The sequence below is a fragment of the Ursus americanus genome, chromosome 11, assembly GCF_024610735.1.
Source record: "Ursus americanus isolate L20-20 chromosome 11, mUrsAme1.1.p, whole genome shotgun sequence".
Taxonomy (NCBI): domain Eukaryota; kingdom Metazoa; phylum Chordata; class Mammalia; order Carnivora; family Ursidae; genus Ursus; species Ursus americanus.
In genome coordinates, this window is record NC_142137.1 from 34,643,149 (window position 1) to 34,663,518 (window position 20,370).

The following is a 20,370-nucleotide window of genomic DNA, read 5'->3' on the forward strand; positions in this document are numbered from 1 at the left end:
CATGCTAGTTTGCATGTATATCATCTTCTCTTGGAATGTCTTATTTTGTATTTGCCATTTTTCAATATCATTTTTGCTTAGCTTACTCTTATTCTACAGCAAGGGTTTCTCAAAATTTGTTCTGGGAAACAGTATTTCTAACTCAGGATTAGCAAATGTTACATTAAGAAAAAAGGAGGAAGGTTACAGTTAAGGAAGTATGTTAAAAACAGGGATAAATAAAATTCAATCAGTTTCTTTTTCTGTACATTGTGAATTTCCAAGACAGAATATAAGATGTAGCTTTTTCTGAACTTATTTTTAGTATGTATACAGACTTATCCTGACATATCTAAAGAAACTAGTGCTCTGTAGAACATATTTTGGGTAATGATATTCTAGATGCTGCTATTTACTGTCTCCAACAAGGACTTTAGTTTCCCTTGAGCTTATAATAGAGCAATACTATCTCTTTTATTTCTATTTAATACTGATCATTCCTATTTAGTATTCATCTTATCTCTAGCCTAGCTGTTTATAATTCTTGTGATTGTTTGTATTTCTTACGGAGACTGAAAATCTTGTGGCTGTTTTTAATGGCACACAAAATATTTTAAATGGGCTAGGGTGTTTTAAAATTTTTTAAATATGTCCCTATAGTCAAACTACTTATCAACAGGTATGTCATGTAACCATTGTAATTCTGGTAGGGTTTATTCCATTGGCATTCTTGACTACTATTGAGGGTTTCTAATTGTAGTTTTCCTGAAGCATGTAACACAAACCACTGGTATCTCCTCTTCTGCTTTTGCAATATAAATTTAAGAATTTTGCGCTTATATCAATGTGGGGCTATCTAGTTCTGAGGGTGATTTATATGATGTTCTCAAAATACTCCTGAGCCTCAGCAATGAAATGAAATGTCGAATTACGGTGATCTAGTAGCCCCTCTATAAGATAATCTAGGAAGATGAATTTGCCTAGGCTATCTTAGTAAATACCCTGATTTACATAGAAATGTACAGTATAGAACTTTATCAACAATCTGAAACCAAGTAATCCATAATTTGGCTATGTTGATGTTCTTTCTATTAATGAATGTTCAATTTTCTTTTTCCATTTGAATATGGAGATAAATAGCTCAAGCACAGACTTGGGGTAAAATAGTTTTTCTTGGCCACATTCCTGAGCGTACTGGTCAGAAATTGTCAGTGGTGAGGTAGCTGAGAGGAAAAAAGACGAAATGATGTTAAAACAGTCTAGTACTAATCACTTCCTATCTGGCAATCCCACTTTAGAGAATATATTTATCGACTAATTATAGCTACCTCATCCAAAATACAAGAATACAGGAAACAACCCAACTATCTAACATTTAGGGACAGGTTCTGCAAAAACTATGTTGAGTAGATGAACCCTTATGAACTAAATATTCTATAGAAACGGTATAATTCTATAGAAACAGAAAAGTATGTAAGAAGGGAAATACCTTAAGTAATTTTTATGAAATTAAAATATTGAAAATCTAGGGGCGCCTGGGTGGCACAGCGGTTAAGCGTCTGCCTTCGGCCCAGGGCGTGATCCCGGCGTTCTGGGATCGAGCCCCACATCAGGCTCCTCCGCTATGAGCCTGCTTCTTCCTCTCCCACTCCCCCTGCTTGTGTTCCCTCTCTCTCTGGCTGTCTCTATCTCTGTCAAATAAATAAATAAAATCTTTTAAAAAAAATATTGAAAATCTAGTTGTAATAAAAACTATGTTTTGTATGGGGATAAGGACAAAGCGAATACACTATAAGAATAATTATTTTCAGTGGAGATGTTCTTTGTAGTACTTTGCTTACTAAAGTTAGCTAAATATGGAATAAAAAAAGTACCTTTATAAGATCTGAGGCAAATGATTTTATCTATAGGCAAAATATCTGGGGTATATTTATATAGTTTATATATAAACCCACAGATATCAGGTTTAATTAGACTATTTTTTCACTTGTAATGGATGTATATAAACTTAAGACACTATTATAAGTGAAAAAATATCCTAATTAAACATGATGCATATTTAAAAGAAATGTTATTTGTTTCTCTTTGTATGCTCAATTATCCTATTTGAGCCCAGATACAGAAGGACGGAGTTCTTAATTCCTCTAAATTGTCTCACCTCCACATAAATGATGCAGAAAGTTAAAACCAAGTTCATCCTAAGTATGTCATGTCAAAAAGAATGAGAATACCAGGCACCAGGTACTCAAAGACAAATATTCTAAAAGCAGAAACTTGCTAACTAAAATAACATTAATTTTCAGTATGACTTTTTAAAAATATGGATTCCCTGGCTTAATGGTTGGAACATCCTAAACCAAACTGAACAAATGAAGTTATGTGGGCCTGGAAAAAGTGAAGAAGAGAAACAATGTGCCAGAAAGTCTCTTCACCCTGGCTGAGAAGGTGACAGAGTCCATAATGAAGAAAAGAATTTAACACTTAAACAGGACAGATAATAGGGGAATATAGAGTCAATTACATACTTTAAAAATACCTACGGTAGAATAAAATCTAAAGACAGAAAGAACGTTCAGATCGGGCAGGCTGTTTTGCTCTGGCTAGAAAAGTACCCGGGAGACAGGAACAAAGTAAAGCAGCTTTGCTCATTAAACATTTATTGCTCTGCTTAAATCTGTTTTGAGGGAGCATAGAAATACATGAAATACTACACTAGGTAAGATCCACTCTTCCCCCAGCCAGAATGCTGAGGCTCACACAAATCTGACTGACATGCAATTGAAATATGTGACTGTTTTTCCTTGACGTCAGCTTTTAATACTGTCAACATTAAAGGTGAAGTCCATTCCAGCAACTCTTAGTGGACACTTGGGATATTCATAAAGTTGTCTAAAACCTTTCAAGAAAATAGCATCTGTGCTCTTTATACATCTGTGCTCTTGATACAAAAATCCTTTCTTAATCTATCAATAAAAGGCAGCTAAATTAAAAATTCCTGCTTTCCTCCGAGCAGATAATTAATTGTCACTCTAGGAAGAGCTCCAAAGCACTTTACACAGGGACACTGGTCTACAGGACTTCTCACTGGAAGGCTGAGTACCTCACTTACCCCGCCCTCAATTCTTAAATACTGTAATTTTCAGATCTTACTTGTCAAACTTTCTCCACCTTCAAAAAGGTTTTTATTAAGCTAACATTATACCAACATTAAAATAATTTTTAAAGGAAAAAAATTCATCCACAAGCCTGCCACTCTACCAAACCTCTTTAATTTGTCCACAGGCATATCTAATTTATAGTTGTAATCACATCACACCCAACAGAACGGAGCCAGGCTTTTTAAACGGCGTTGCTTACCATATCCTCAGAACACGTCGTGCCCAACTTTCCCAGTGTGCTCATTTAATGAGTATATATGATACAAAATTCAGTGTATGCTAGAGGCCTATCAAAATATGAGAACAGATACCACAAAAAGCAAATTTTACCACTAAAATGTAATTTTATAGTTTCATCTTACCTCTTCTCCAGACAGATAGTAGGCTGACAGCAGTCCACCAACAAAGCGTATATTTACTTCAAAAACGGAAACCTCAGCATTCTGTGGAAACAAAATAAAGGAGATTCATACATAAATGATAGTACACAATTGAGAAAAATACCATCATGATGAAGTAGACTAAATATTTAAATTTTGCTCACTCTTATACGCTTGCCCAGAGCAATTTATATACAAGAGAAAAAGTTCTGTCTTTTAACAGTGTCAAAATATATGTAAATAGATGAAATAATTTTGACTCTTAAAATAACAATTATAAAATATTTATAAAATTATTTCCTCCCTCTGTTCAACAACAGATATAGTACTTAGTATTCTCTATTTGTGCCGATGCCACAAGGCCAGGACATTTTATTTTTCTATTCTGTGTTCTCCTTTTATTTTATTCATTTGCCTGCTTTTTCTTCCTGAAAGGCCATTCAGACTCTTTGTACTTTGGCTGGTAATTGAACATGATTCTAGCATTCTTCTCACATCATGCTAAAGCAGCACGGCTAGATTGCAAATAGAATTTAAAGTTGGAGGGACCTGGGTTCCAGGTGCTGGTTCCCAAATTCCTGCCTGTGGCCTAGGATAGTCACATCTTTCTGAAAAGAAATTTCATCTGCATAAAAGAGTTTGCTTTGATTATTCACCATGTGCCAGATCCTGTGCTAATCTCTTTACATGGACTATGTCCTGTAATCCTCGCACCAATCCTGTGAAATAATTACTAGTCTTACAGCCATTGTACAAATGGAGAAACTGAGACTTACGGTGGTTACTGTGACATCAGACAACTGATAAGTGGTTGAATCAGAATTTGACTGGAGTGTTCTAATTCCTGATCCATGGCTCTGCTATCCTGACTCCTGTATTTCCTCACATAATAATGTACCAAGTCTCTTTCTAATCGTCATATCATTGTGGCATATAGTTAGTAACTGCTACTAATACTTGTATTATTTTATACTTGACATGCTGTTACTAGAAAATTTAACACAGCTAACCTACAATAGGTGTAAGATACACGTCAATCTGTAGTTAGCTTCCTTTCATGTTGATTGGCCTACTGAGTAGTTGTTCACTTTTGCATAAGGTCAACCCATTCACCGATAATCCTAGGGACTAACAGCAAACTATACTACAGGGAGTCAATATCTGACAGATGAGCTTAGTTAAAATCATCCAAGATATTGCTTCCTTTAAGAAATATTTATCAAGCAACTACTATGTGCCAGGCACTGTTGTAGGCTTGAGGGTCATGGTCATGAAGACTGACAGGGTCCTCCAATTCCTACTCTAGTGGGAGGAAACAACTGCAGAAAAGAAATACGGACACATATTTTCATGTAATTCCCACATGCTGTCTCCAAAAAGTTATAAGAATCTAACAATTAAAGCCAGGTAACCGCTTACATTAAAAATTTTTTCCAAAAATTTCCCGCAAAAGGAAGATGATGAAAACAACTTAGGAGAGAGAATTACAGGGCACCTGGGCAGCTCAGTCTGTTAAGCAGCTAACTCTTATTTTTGGCTCAGGTCATAATCTCAGGGTTCTGGGATCAAGCTGCGTCAGGCTGTGAGGATGCCCTCCCTCTCCCTCTGCCTCTTACCTCTCTCTCTCTCTCAAATAAATAAATAAATCTTAAAAAAAAAAAAAAAAAAGGAAAGATAATTACTGGGCCAGAGTTACACAAAAGCATCATAATATAAGACTCTTTGGTGAGTTTGTTTAACAGTATTTCATAATTTGCAACATGTACATGATATAATTTGACTAAAAACACTATATAGGTGCAATTTATCAAAGGTGTATCATTCTGAATGAGCATTGTATAAATATTGGTCAAAGCTTTTCTATTCCACAAGATTACTGACAAGGGAAAAGGAAGGGAATTCATTGGTTCACACAACTATATTTCTTATGTCTAAATGTAATAATGTCTTATAATAAAATCTAATGAATTTATACCCTCAAATCATATCACTCTCTATTTTTACTTGTATTTTTCAGGTTTTGTTTTGTTTTTGTTTTGTTTTTTTATTATGTTGGTCACCAAACAGTATATCATTAGTTTTTGATGTAGTGTTCCATGATTCATTGTTTGCTTAAAACACCCAGTGCTCCATGCAAATCCATTCCCCCACCCCCCTCCCGTCTAAAACCCTCAATTTGTTTCCTGGAGTCCACAGTCAGTTTTTAAACCTGAGAACAGTCCTCCACATTTCTGCTTACTAAAGCCTGTTAAAGTGATTTTATATTCTGGTTATGGCTATGGGGTCATTAGATATGCATTCTCTTCCTCCTATGAAAATTTTGGATAATCAGGACTTTTATATAGACATCTGATAAAAATTATTGCTAGGCAGAAGACTGAGCCATGTCAAATACCATCAGAAATATATCTTCAGCTAGGCATCAATCACCTATAGGGTACAGTTGTACAACCAGATACTGATCTGGCAATGTATTCTAGAACCTAATTTCTGTTTATCTTGCTCTGTCTGTAAAATATTGAGAAATGACCTTGCAAAGTAACATGCTCAAGGTCAATTGCTTCGTCTTTTGAATTTCATGGATCTAACAGTCTGGTGAGCCTGTCCAAGAAGCAAATCTGGCTTGTTAGTGAATCCATGTAGCTTTCCAGTGATTGCTGTGTCCTTGTCTTTAAAAGTCTTGCTCAGGAATGTCACATCACCATTAGTAGTACTCAAGAGTCATCATATTTTCCTCCTTTTGAAAACCAGAATGACATTAGAAATCCCAACATATTATTTTTTCTACTTTTTAAAATCAATGTTAAATCCAAATTATTTTACAACCTTACTTTGAGAGATCTTTCAACATTCTGGGCTGTGTTATGTTATTGATCAGAAGACTGAGATTTTGACACTTTTGGTCACTCTTTACAGATTATTAGATGAAAAGGACTAAGAAAATAAAAATTATCCCACCATAGCAAATTGGTTTTCTACAGTGGAAACAGCAGACCATAAAAACACTACCCAGAGTTAGAAAGACCTGGGACCGAAGGATGCTTCTAGAACTAGCTGAGTGTGAGATCCCAGCAAGTCACTTACTCTCTTTGAGTCTCTGTTTTCTCACTTGTAAAAAGGGACAAGGCATTCTTTACAAGGCACTATGAGTCCGTGAATATAAAACACTGTGCATGGCACATGGCGGAAAGCGCTCCGTGGAGAGCTGCCACCGTTACCCACTGCACAGTAACTCGGCCTCAATAAACTAAGGCCTAGCATAGTATATTTCCGCAGGGGTTACTGGAAAATCAGAAACTCCAGAATCTTAATATTCTAAATTCTAGAATGCAAACTGACACATCTGCTCTGACCCTCACGGGAATCCTATTTCTTAATGGCTAAAAATCCTTTTTCGAAATATAGTATCATGACCAAACTTTCTTTTGGGTTTGATATACTTTATAAGATATCTGGATTTTCAAAAGGGAATTTCTACAATCAGGGTTTTAGGCTATTTTTATATATTTCTGATTATGGTTTCCATTAAAATAACCTTATTAAATCTAAAGTGAATATATTCATTCCATCAATATTCATGCAGTGTCTTCTAAGATGTTCTGAAACTTTTCCGGTGACTTAGCCTAAAGACAGAGAGGGGTTAGGGAAGGGAGAGGACAGTATGTCAAGAAGGGGAGCCCCAAATAGCCTGTAACACCAAAATGTTCGGTGAGTTTTTTCTAACAATTAATGTGAATTTTGCATTCGCCTCAATCTGTGTTTATTTTAAAATAAAATTTCCTTCCTTAAATCTTTAAGTCAGGTTACATTGCAAGAATATGCTCCATGTATTCTATGACGCCTAGTGCACTGTCACGTGTGAGTGAGAAGAAGATCCAGGTTTCTGGCTAAACTGCATGTACCTATTCGTTAATATCACAATCGATAAACAAATGGAAGTTGGAAATTTTGGCTGAAGGCCTAACCACAAAAAAAATTTGGATTGGAGAAATTGCTCTTTCATTTTGACTTTCTGTCACCAACAGCCTTTGAATCAAAGGACACCCCTAAACACATTCATACATAAATTTAATAAAATATATGCTATAAATAAGGTCACATCTAGAATCAAGAAGGGAGCATGACAAATCCTGGAAAAATTAGGCCTCAGTACTAATTTCCTATTGTCTTGGGTGTCTTAGACTTATAATTCTGTAAGTTTATCCCTGCATATTTCTGGCCTCTGGTTCACTACATATATATGTGAATTATGAGATAAACTGATAAAGACAGCTAAGATGGATAAAAGAGTTTAATTCGATAAACCATTTTATATGTCTCCTTCTCCCAATCCTTAATATTATGCTCCATGTCTCTATCGGGTAAGGCTTCCTTCAGTCAACAGATTGGATTTGATTCATGAGCACAAAGAACCTAACTCTCTCTGGGCAAGAGGGAAAGTGAACACTTCAAAATTCTTGTTTCAAAACAAATGCCTAAAGACTAACTTTCCCCCACTAGACAAGACAGCATTTTAAACAACTCAAAAACTTATTAGGTGTTTATCAGGTATTTTTATAGGTAATTTATTCACCAAAATTTTCTGTAAAATGATAGATTTTAGTAGATCTCAGTAAGTGAAATAATGGGCCTGACCATTAGAATAACAAATTTAGTTTACACCAGAGTTTTCTTTTGATGGAACAGCTACAGAGGCAGAAACTCCCCCTGAAGAACTTTTATATTATTTCTTTGCACAAGACTTACAGTTATTTAGAGTCAAACTTATACCAATTTGTTTAAGGAATTCTTAATTCTTATGATTCCACAAGGCATGACAGATCTGATTGCACTAAACTGAACAAGACCTCTTGGAAGAGGACTTTTATTTTCATTAATATTTTAATAATATTCCGAGTATTTGGTCCCAGTTCTTAGACTTCTTTTTTTTTTTTAAGGAGAATTCTCTGAGCCCTCAAATCAGAGACTACTTCTTTGCTAGCTATTCCTCCAAACTTCTGGCCAGCTTTCTACTCAATGACTATAAGCAAAAAACAAGCAAGCACTGATAACTGCCCTGCAACAATGCAGTAACTATGTTTAATAATAACTGCTCTGCTACTAACATACATGATTTTATTTATTTATTTGAGAGAGTGAGTGAGCAGGAGGAAGGAGGAGAGAGAATCTGAAACAGACTCCAAGCTGAGCCCAGAGCCCAACGTGGGGCTTGATCCCACAACTGTGAGATCATGACCTGAGCTAAAACCCGGAGTCCTCAGAGGCTTAAATGACTGAGCCACCCAGGCATCCCAAGATGAGACTTTTCAAAGCCACTGATTAAGAGTGGTTAACTGCCTCTACACCTTGCCTATGTTTAAACTTAGCAGACACCTTTATGTATAAATAGTATTTCAAAATGCATGTTGTATTAATATTTTGAAGATTAAAAGTAGAAACACTTTTTAACAGATTAAATTGCAATATTAAACAATGTAATTTAGTGTAACATATGTCCTAGCAGTTTTTAGTTTCATATTTAAGTAACATGATATACCTCTTAAGACGAACAAAGTGCAAGTTCTTTAAGCCACAAAGATAGGCAAATAACCAACTTCTCTATGTGAATAGGTCAGTTTTACTATGCAGGCCCAGAAGGGCCCTCAAGTAGCAGTCCAATCTATCACTAATTATTGTCTGAGAGAACAGCTCAGTATCCTTTTAAAGTCAAAACCCAAATCATCATTCTTGGCAGGCACTGATTAGAATTCAGATAGAAAATACTGAATAACTCCATTCAACAAGATAATTAACGTATCTGCACCCATAAGGATAAACGTTGCTCTAAAACAGACTAAGGCAAATTCTAAGGTAAAAGTCACTTCTTGCATGGTCTATGGCACAGAACTCTGGACCTAAGTCAAGTACTCATTCAGGCATTTGAGAAGATCCAAAATTGTGTTTTTGAGGTCAATTTATTTACATCCTTCCAACAGGGAACCTTATAGCTTATTTTCCTGAAAAATAGGGTGGCATTTTATCTGGATAAAAGAACAGTCTGGATCATTAAACTGTTGGTGGGAATATAAATTGGTGCAGCCACTGTGGAAAACAGTATGGAGGTTCCTCAAAAAAATTAAAAACAAAATACCATACGATCCAGTAATTCCACTTTTGAGTATTTACTGAAAGAAAATAAAAATGCTAATTCAAAAAGGTATATAGCAGACGTGCATGCATGCATGTGTGTGCACGCGCACACGCACACACACACGAATACTACTCGGCAATGTGAAAACGGATAAAAACCCTGCCATTGGTGACAACATGAATGGACCTAGAGGGTATTAGGCTAAGTGAAATAAGTCAGACAAATACCATAAATCTTTATAAATACCATATGATTTCATTTACATGTGGACTCTAAAAGACAAAACAAATGAACAAACAAAAACAAAAACAGATTCATAAATACAGAGAACAATGTGGTCGTTGCCAGAGGTGAGGGGGTGGGAGAAACAGGTGAAGGGGATTAAGAAGTATAAACTTTCACTTATAAAATAAATAAATAATGGGAATGAAAAGTACAGCAAAGGGAATATAGTCAATAAAATTGCAATAACACTGTATGGTGACAGAGGATGCCTATACTTAACGTTGTAAGCAGTGCATAATGAATAGAATTGTGAAATCACTGTATCGTACACTTGAAACTGATATAACATCATATGTCAACTATACTTCGACTTAAAAAAAGGGAGAGGGATAAAGTTACTTTTGCTACCAGTGCCTCTGTTATCTTAAACATATAGTATTCATTACAATCAAAGGTACAGTCCAGGTGGCTTGCCAAAGACCACCACCTCAATCTGATGCTAATTAAGGATATGGAACCAGCTAATCATCTCTCCTTTGTCATTCTCAAAGCTCGGCCTCTCCTACAGAAGTCTCACTTGACCTCAGTGCAGAAAAATGCTTTTTAATAGTAACTTTAATATAACTTTGGTTTTCACTGAGGTTTTATATAAGAAGTTATTATCTGGAGAAAATTTCTACATATTCTATAAAATTCGTACTAAAGACAGTTTTCAATATTTCCCATCCAAGGATGGAGGTAATCAATACTTCTTTGAAGTGACAGTAAAGAATAGGAAGCTCAGAATTGAATTTAGAAATGCCCAAATATGAAACTCTTGATCACGTGTCCTTACGTTAATGATTTTCCTGTACCAGGAGCCACCACAAATCCCTTCTGGAAGTAGGCTAGATAAAAACAAGTAGCTCAACCGCACTTGAACTCCAGATCATTTCCAACTATTTCAAAATATGACACAGTAGAGTTACCTGTGCACCCTGTCAGCTTGTCTTCTAGCTGAGTCTAGCACAGTCTACTGGGAAGTAGGACAAGATAGCTTAACTTCTCATTCATTTAATTAGAATTTATTGAATACCTATGGAAAAATGCACTCTAATGAGTGCTGTGATATTAAGATTACATGCCTAACCTTGGAGGACTCATTCTCTGGCTGCCTACATATTTCTCAACTCTTTGTATTTCCTCTCCAATAGAAACAAGAGTCACTGAGTTAGACAGACCTTGTTCACCCACAGCTCTTACTTGCTGTATAATTTGGGGCAGATTAATTAACCACCTCTTTATAAAAATGGGGAAAATAACCAGTTACCCTGTATGGTTGTCACAAACACTGAACAAGATAACCTATGGGGAAAAAATCACCTAGCATAATATTTGGCATATCTCCATACTCTTTAAATGGTGGTCTCCTCTTTCCTTTCTTCCTTCCCTAAGAGAACTTGGCCCCAGCTAAGTACTCTATTTTTCCTTCTTGACTATAAGCTCCATGAGGGTAAGTAACTGACCCTTAAAGGGTATTTGATGAATAATACATGAATGAAATAATGAGTAATGTGCAAACAAGAATCTGTCTTAGATTCTTTGTTTTAGGATTATTTTTGAATTAAAACCAGAAAACTCACCCCTTGGAGTTTACCCTTAGAGGTCTGCCCAGACCTATGTGCCTCTACAAATATTTGAATGGAATATAAAGCTCGACCTGGGAAGCCCTCGCTCCTACATATCATCCAGTGATTTATTTTAAGCCAGTTATTAAAGCCATTTGAACTTTGTGCTACCAAGTATGCAAATTGAATCAACTTGCTATGCCTTAATTAAAGAAAATGAGTTTTAGTTAATGACCGTATAAACCAGTAAAAAACATTTACTTTACACCTTTAAGTGATGCAAATTGAATATTTCACATACAGACAAATTTATTCTTGACTGAAAGATTGGTTTATACTCAGGAGCACCACAGAATAAACCAACTTTCAATAGCAGTGTTCCTGTTTCAGTTTCCTTCTTATTTTTCCCTTGTAATAAATTTGGATGCATTAACTTTTTTTCGTAATACCCTCACATTGTCAATTATAATACTTTCTCAGGAAAAAGTGTTAATTTAAAAACAAGCAATAATTTATCCAAGCTGGAATAATATTACATATTATCCCTAAAAATAAAACAAATTTTCTCTCTTTGCTTAAGCTTTTTCAATCTCTCCACCCATCAGATAAATGGAAAAGTTTGTGTTTTCAGAAAGGAAACTGCATAATTGTTGATACAGTCACCTGATCTCTGGGTAAACTGAGTGAATATAAAACAAATTCTCATATAAGACATATTAAAACCAACTATAAAACTGTAAGCTGAAGAACTTTATAAAACAATGATTAGAAGAGTAAAACAATATAGCTTTCCTGAATTTTATTTACTAGTTTTAATATAAAAAATACTATCACTTAGATGTTATTGATAAACTTTTTTTTAAAGATTTTATTTATTTATTTGAGAGAGAGTGTGTGTGAGAGAGAGAGAGTATGTGAGAGAGAGAACACAAGCAGGGTGAGGGGCAGAGGGAGAAGCGGACTCCCTGCCAAGCAGGGAGTCCAACGCGGGGCTCAATCCTGGGACTCTGGGATCATGACCTGAGCCGAAGGCAGACGCTTAATCAACTGAGCCACCCAGGTGCCCTTGATGAATTTTTTTTTTTTAAAGGAAACTATGACAATACCCAAAAAGAGAACCATAACTCGTATGTTTGAAGACCTCTCATATTAGCAATAGTATTATAATAAACAGAAATTTGAGACCTGTGGCTATGATTTTTAGAGTGTATTTTGAAAAATACAGACCAAGATTATCAATAACAGTTCTAAAATGGTATTTTACACAAGTCTGTCAATTAACTGGATAAAAATCATATTAAAAAATAAAAATACAATTTGGAATAAACAATGTTAAACATCAGTAGCTTAGCAATCACTCAACAATAGTCCAATCGCTTTATCTTACAAGTAAGGAAGCAAAAAAATTGGCTCTTCTCCACAGTCTGATATCCCCTATTAGATTCCCTCTGCTTCCTCTTGGGTCCCCATGGTCCACAGAACACATTCATGTCACCTGGTAGTGCTCTGAGGTCAGCCTTCTGTTAGCTTGAGAGGCCTTTGTGCTTAGTTCTTTTAAATAAATGACTCCAAAGTTTCTCAGACTACTGCTGGTCATGAAAGCAAAGAACTGTTGCAGTATTGGGGAAAGTTTAAGGGAATCCTTTAATTATCAGACGAGGGACCTGGATACTATTCAGGTCTAGTAGCACTAACATCTACTTTGCTGTCTTTAATCATTCAATTTTAGGTTAATGAGTTCAGTAAAGATGCAGGATACAAATTAATATATAGAAATCTATTGCATTTCTATACATTAACAATGAAGCAGCAGAAAGAGAAATTAAGAAATATATCCCATTTATAACAGTACCAAAAATAATAAAATACCTAGGAATAAACTTAGCCAAGGAGGAGTACTCTGAAAACTAAAACAATGGTCAAAGAAACTGAAGATGACATGAACAAATGGAAAGATACTCCATGCTCAGAGTTTATAAGAGCCAATACTGCTAAAATGTCCATACTACCCAAAACAATCTATAGATTTAATGCAATCCTTATCAAAATATCAACATTTTTCACAGAACTAGCACAAACGGTCCTAAAATTTGTCTGGAACCACAAAGGCCCCCAAATAGCCAAAGAAGTCTTGAAAAAGAACAAAGCTGGTGGTATCACAATCCCAGATTTCAAGATATACTACAAAGCTATAGTAATCAAAACAGTAAGGTACTGGCACGAAAACAGACACACAGATCAATAGAATAGAATAGAGAGCCCAGAAATAAACACATGCTTATTTGGTCAATTAACCTATGGCAAGGCAAGAATATGCAATGGGGAAAACACAGTCTCTTCAACACATAGTGTTGGGAAAATTGGACAGATACGTGCAAAAGAATGAAACCTGACCACTTTCTTATACCACACACAAAAATAAACTGCAAATGGATTAAACACCTACATGTGAGACGTGAAACCATAAAATTCCTAGAAGAAAACAAAGGCAGTAATTTCTTTGACATTGGCTATGCAAACATTTCCTCAGACAAGGGAAACAAAAGCAAAGTGAAAGGATTGGGACTACACCAAAGTAAAAAACTTCTGCACAGCAAAGGAAATCACCAACAAAATGAAAAGGCAACCTACTGAATAAAAGAAGGTATTTGCAAATGACATATCTGATAAGGGGTTAATATCCAAAATATATAAAGAGCGTTTACAATTTAAGATCAAAAAACCAATCTGATTTAAAAATGGGCAGAGGATCGAATAGACATTTTTCCAAAGAAGACATACAGCTGGCCAACAGACACATGAAAACATGTTCAACATCACTCATCATCAGGGAAATGAAAATTAAAATCACATGAGATTATCACCTTACACCTGTCTATCAGAATGGCACAATACAGAAGAAATAACAAGTGCTGGTGAGGATGTGGAGAAAAAGGAACACTTGTGCACTGTCAGTGGAAATGCAAATTGGTGCAGCCACTATGGATAATAGTATGAAGGTTCCTCTAAAACTTAAAAATAGAATTACCATATGATCCAATAATTTCACTACTGGGTATTTACCCAAAGAAAATCATAACACTATTTGAAAAGATATATGTACCCCTACATTTATTGCAGCATTATTTACAATAGCCAAGGTATGGAAACAACCCAAGTGGCCATCGATAGATGAACAGATGAAGAAGATGTAATATAGACACTTGGAATATTATCCAGTCATAAAAAATGAAATCTTGCCATCTGCAATGACATGGATGGACCTAGAGGGTAAAATGCTAAGTGAAATAAGTCAGTCAGAGGAAGACAAATACCATATGATCTCACTCATATGTGGAAATATAAGAAACGAAAGAAAAAAGAAACCAAGAGAAAAGAAAAAGCCCCCCCAAACCAGATGCTTAAATACAGAGAACTGGTGTTAACACAAGGGAATGGGGTGGGGGGATGAAATAGTAAAGGAGAAATATATAGAATTGTTGAATCCCTATATTGTACACCCAAAACTAATATAACACTATGTTAACTGTACCTGAATTAAAGAAACAAAGAAACAAATACTGGTTAACAGTAAAAAAAAAATTATTTGATTTTAGAGGAATCCAGTTCCTATTCCCTCAACCTTTCTTGAAAGGGCCGTGGGGAGGGAACACAGTACCCATTTTCTCTCCCACAGATAGCTGAAGAGAAGTCCTATTTATGGGTAGGTAGCTGAATTTACTTATAAATAACAAGGTGCGACAGAAATAATAGTAAGGGACAACAAACCCTCAAAAAGAAACAGAATTTCTTTTTTCACTGCTTTAATTTTTCATACTCCATTCTATTGATAATATGAGAGCTACCACAAGTCATTCCAATCAAATAGCTGTAGAACCTTGAGCAAATCACCAGCTCCCTGGGTCTGTTTTCTCATTTTTAAAATGAACGAGCTGAACACATTGATCTCCAAGGTCCCTTTATATTGGAATATGTCTTCTTTATATTCTCAATTCAATTATAAGGCAGATTAAACATAGACTTATCTAATTGTCCTTTAAGGCAGTCATCTCCAAAATGGGGCATATAAGGCAATTAATAAGAGGGTTGGGACAAAATATTCAAAATTTAATTTATATGGGTTTTTAATGCAAAGAGTTAGGAATAAGATTTAGTTTTACCAATCTTTAATACTCTGACACTGGGTCTGTGAGAGAATAAGAGCTCCAGAAAGTGGAGGTGTTGACAGGGAAACACTCTTTCTTTGTCCATTCTCAACACACAGCATGTTGCTTGTGCCTGGTTATGGCGACTTACAGATATTATCACATGCATACCGATGGACAAGAGGCTTACAGTGCTTCCTGTGAAACAGTCTCAGATTAAAAATAATACCGATAATATAAAACTAGTGAATGACTAAAAAACAGCTGGGCCAACACTCTTCCTTTTCTTAAAACAAGGGTTTTTTTGGTCAGCCTCATTATGTGAGGTAAAACAGTGACTATGGAATTAGATTAGCTCTGACATGATGTTGTCCTCCCAAATCGAAATTATCAAGAAGTACTGCAAGTGTCCAGTCTCCTTAATTCTGAACTTTTTCCTTGGTGGAGAATGGGTGTTGAAGTATTTATTAAGAATGATAGTACACACACAAAGATTTTTAAAAGACTTCAAATACATGGTGACAAAATTTTATACTGATAAGGGTATACAGGGAACAAAGCTGAAAGCTGTGTGTGAGAGAGTGGATGCAGCGCGTTGGGAATTTAGTGCCATGTCTCTGTGGTACTGCTGTGTCAGCATTCAAGTGGCCTGTGCGGGACCTCCAACAATGCTAGCCCCTCGCGCAAGTGCACGCCCTGGAGAACAGCCTGCAGAGGCACAAGCAAACCCAAGTCCCTCATATGATTCCCCCAATCGCCCTTGTGAGCGACAGTCTCCTCTGCCTCCAAGGGCATTTCCCTTGTTCACTCCGTAGAAAAGACCCTTGTGACGCTCAACCAAAACCTAGCTCTTTTGGGTTTGATTTGACCAACCTGGTCTTAGCCTAGGACCCCAAAGGACTACACCCTCCCTAATAAGGGCATGTGCCCCAGGTCCTCTGTCTGTCCTCTGCCTTGACGTCTCTGTATGGCCCCCGGAGGTTGCTGTATCTCTTTATTTCAGGACCTCTTTATTTCCATCTCTCTGTGGTCTTTTGTTGAGCTGTAACTCATCATCTGGCACCTTGTGCTCCATTTAACAAAATCAAAACAATGTGCCATGGCACCGTGCAAAACAGGACCTGTGTGGAACCACCCAGATCCGTGCCGGACTCACAGCCCGGACACACAACTAGCTGTGACCTGGGTGAGCCTCTGGAGCTCTGGTTTCTAAACTGTGCAGGCAGGAAAACAATGCCCATCTCACAGGATGGTTGTGGGACCTGAATAGGAACACTTGGCACACAAAGGTCTCGATAAATTCTAATTTCTTTTTCCTTACTCTTAATTTGCCAAAAAAACAAAGATGGACTTGTGTGGTAATGGAGGGCAAGAATACAGTGTGGTACTATTTAAAAAATTGCATTATTTGTTTCTGCTAGGTCATATAACACAATAATTGGCCCCACAACAGAATTTGTCCATGTTAAGCTGACATTTAAGAACTGAATTGGCAACTTTTGTTTAACTCACCACATTAAAATCTAGATTTTCTTCAACCCATGATTTTGCCTCTTCAAATTCATCTTTCATTTCCATTATAAAAAGTGTATCCAGGGCATCTACTATTGTTGCTCCTTTAATACTACCTGAAAATATCAGAGAAATATTTATTGATTAAAATATTTGACAGATACATACAAGTAAATTGACCGTACTTGGAAAGGGAGAGGATAATACTGAATTTATTAATAAACGGTAACACTGAACACAGTCTAAAATTCTTTCAGTGAAAGAAAATTTAAAAGCTGCATTAAAACCCAACTAATAATTATCATAGGCTATGGATTGATACAATAATCTTTAAAGTCTCTTTTGAGTAGTAGAAAATATCTCTTAGAAATTTCATTTGTGACTGCATTCTCTAGCAAGAAAAAAAATAGATCTGAAACAAAGGAGCAATACACATATTAATTTTAATGTAATCACATCCAAGTGCACCTGTGCAAAACTTTTAAATATAATTAGATCTAAAATTATGATAGCTCTAATAAGCCATTATTCAAAAATGGAATTCACCTCCTCTTTGAAAGCCTGACTGATCCTAACCTCCCCTCCCACCTACCCAGCCCATCTCAACTCTATGATTCACTTCCTCTGATCTCCCTTGCCGTGAAGATCTTATACTGGTCTTGCACCCATCACTTTCTGCCTTCCATTATAATTACTCGTGCGCATCTCTTTTAGTCTGTAAACTTCCTCAGAATGGAGAAGTCACGTCTTCTTCATCTGCACATTCATGCTAAGAGACTTAGTATGTTTCAAAGCTTAATAATAATTTAAAAAATCATCAACATATCAACAGAGAACAAATAATCTCTTTGATAAGGATTATGACAAATTTACACAAAATCGATTTATTTATGATACAGGCAACTTTCATAGGAATAAAAGCAAAAACAGAATTAGATTTTAAAAAGTTACAGTAAATGATGAAAAAATAAAGGCCTCTGAGTCTGCATGAAGTTTCTCAATTCCTATGTCTCATCACCCATGTTAACTGGTAACTGTGTCCTGAAAACACTACTTTTATAAACATCTGAAATCACTTCTACTGCTACTACTCCAGGTTTGGGCTCTTTTCATCTCTAAACTGTGTCACTGTAATAGGCCCACCAGCCTTTCTCCCATTCTGCCAGCTCTTCCTAACTGTTCTTCCAATTCCCTTCTCCCTACCTGAGTTCCTACTTCATATGAGTATCTGCACTTGAGATGAGTACCTACTGAACCATCTAATGCTTTGACAACTCACTATTGACACACAGGTCTTCTGCACTAGGCCAGGAACTCTGCAAAGACTTGTATTGTGTTGATTAACACCAGTGCTGGAAGGAGAGCCAAACCCATGGAAGATCCTGAATATAAATGGAAAAGCATAGTGTGGTGATTAGGACCATGGACTCTGACCTTAGCCACACTGGGGACCTGGCCCCAGTCCAGTCAGTTGGTATGTGGCTAATATGGGGCAAGCTATTCTGAGCTGCATTTTTCTCATATATAAAATGTGTACAATAATGAGGTTAAGTGAGACTTCACAAAATGGCACTTGGCACATAATAAGTCTCAGTTGATACTGTTGTTTGTTATATGATCTGATACTATTTAACACCTTCAGTTACACTGTCAAAAGTCACATTTTCTATGGGGAATTAAGAAGTGTCAGAATGAGACTCTATCCCCTTCATCCTGTTACTCATTAGGCAAAACTGTGCAGGTTAAAAAAGAATCCAGTGAAATAAGAAGGGCACTGGGCACCTCTGCGACCCAAGGAACCCAACATTTCTGTTACCTAGCTTCCTCACCTCCACAATGGGAACGTTATTAACACTCCCACTGCCAATCACCAAGGGATGCTGTGAGGACCAGATGCAATAAAGCATGCCAAAGTCGATAAATGGAAGTTCAGATGACTGACCTAATCCACTCTCAGTTCCTCTTCCACGGCACAAACAGGAGAAACCCAGAGCTAAAGCTGAGAGTCACCAAGATACAGTGAAGATCACCATGGCAGGCTGCCTTGGCCAGCTTATCAATAAAGACACAGCTTTCACCTGACCGGAAGCAGTTACTGCAGCTGACCCAATGTTCCTCTGTGGGTCTCGCCCCTGGAGCTAAAAATCACAATGCTGTACCTATACCCATGAAACAAGAAGCTTTGCAAGTGTGCCGTGGGCATTAGTATTTTTTTCAAGGGATGCAAGTGAGTCTAACGTAGAGTGCTCTGTCCAAAGGACACGACGCACCGTCCTTGCGGGCAACTCCCATCGGGTATGGAAGTTTCCTAGCAACATGGTCGGGAGGGGCATACAAACGTCACCACCCACAAGTTCTGTCAACTGGAGAAAAGTTACTGTCACTAAGAAACCAAAGCACAGTCTACTCACCAAACAAACTGCTCGAATGGCCTTCTTTTGATATAGGCTTCAGTTCATTTAATCCCCAGGCGTAACGTTTATAATTATTCCAAGCATGTTTCATCATCTGAGAAAAGAAATGAAAAAGTGATTATAATTTGAATTTGAGAGGTTTTTGCTACAAAATAGATCATATACTGAAGTCCTAAAGGTTAAAACCTTGAAACTCGCTGCTTAGTTAAAAGGATGATGATTAATTAAAAAGGTGGTATGAAAATTAGCACACACATACACACACGTACACATTACCTCTTTTTATTTACAAAAGGAGATTTCTTGTTTAAAAGAGCACCTATCATTTTTTATTTAAATTCAATTAGCCAACATATAGTACATCATTAGTTTCAGATGTAGTGTTCAATAATTCATCAGTTGTATATAACACCCAGCGTTCATCACATCACGTGCCCTCCTTAACGCCCATCACCCAAATACCCCATCCCCCACACACCTCCCCTCCAGCAACTCTCAGTTTGTTTCCTATAGAGTTTTTTATGGTTTTTCTCCCTCACCGATGACTTCCATTCAGTTTTCCCTCCCCTCCCCTATGATCCTCTGCGCTTTTTCTTATATTCTACCTATGAGTGAAACCATATAATTGTCTTTCTCTGATTGACTTATTTTGCTTAGCATAATACTCTCTAGTTCCATCCACGTCAACGTAAATGGTAACTATTCATCCTTTCTGATGGCTGAGCAATATTCCATTGCATATATGTACCACATCTTCTTTATCCACTCAACTGTCAATGGACATCTCAGGCCTTTTCACAGTTTGGCTATTGTGGACATT

The 20,370-nt window shown here is 36.5% G+C and overlaps 1 protein-coding gene across 9 annotated transcripts in view; it reads right to left on the reverse strand.

The window, feature by feature from the left end:
• The window catches only part of MAN1A1 (mannosidase alpha class 1A member 1), a 185,176-nt gene that overhangs the window by 122,855 nt on the left and 41,951 nt on the right, over window positions 1-20,370 (reverse strand). For all 9 annotated transcript variants that reach the window (XM_045798564.2, XM_087865430.1, XM_087865429.1 and 6 more), the window contains exons 2-4: window positions 19,548-19,644; window positions 17,137-17,252; window positions 3,500-3,580 (exon numbers count right to left, since the gene is read on the reverse strand). In XM_045798564.2, coding sequence (XP_045654520.2) covers window positions 3,500-3,580; window positions 17,137-17,252; window positions 19,548-19,644 — 294 coding nt within the window. The remainder of the gene's footprint in view (window positions 1-3,499; window positions 3,581-17,136; window positions 17,253-19,547; window positions 19,645-20,370) is intronic.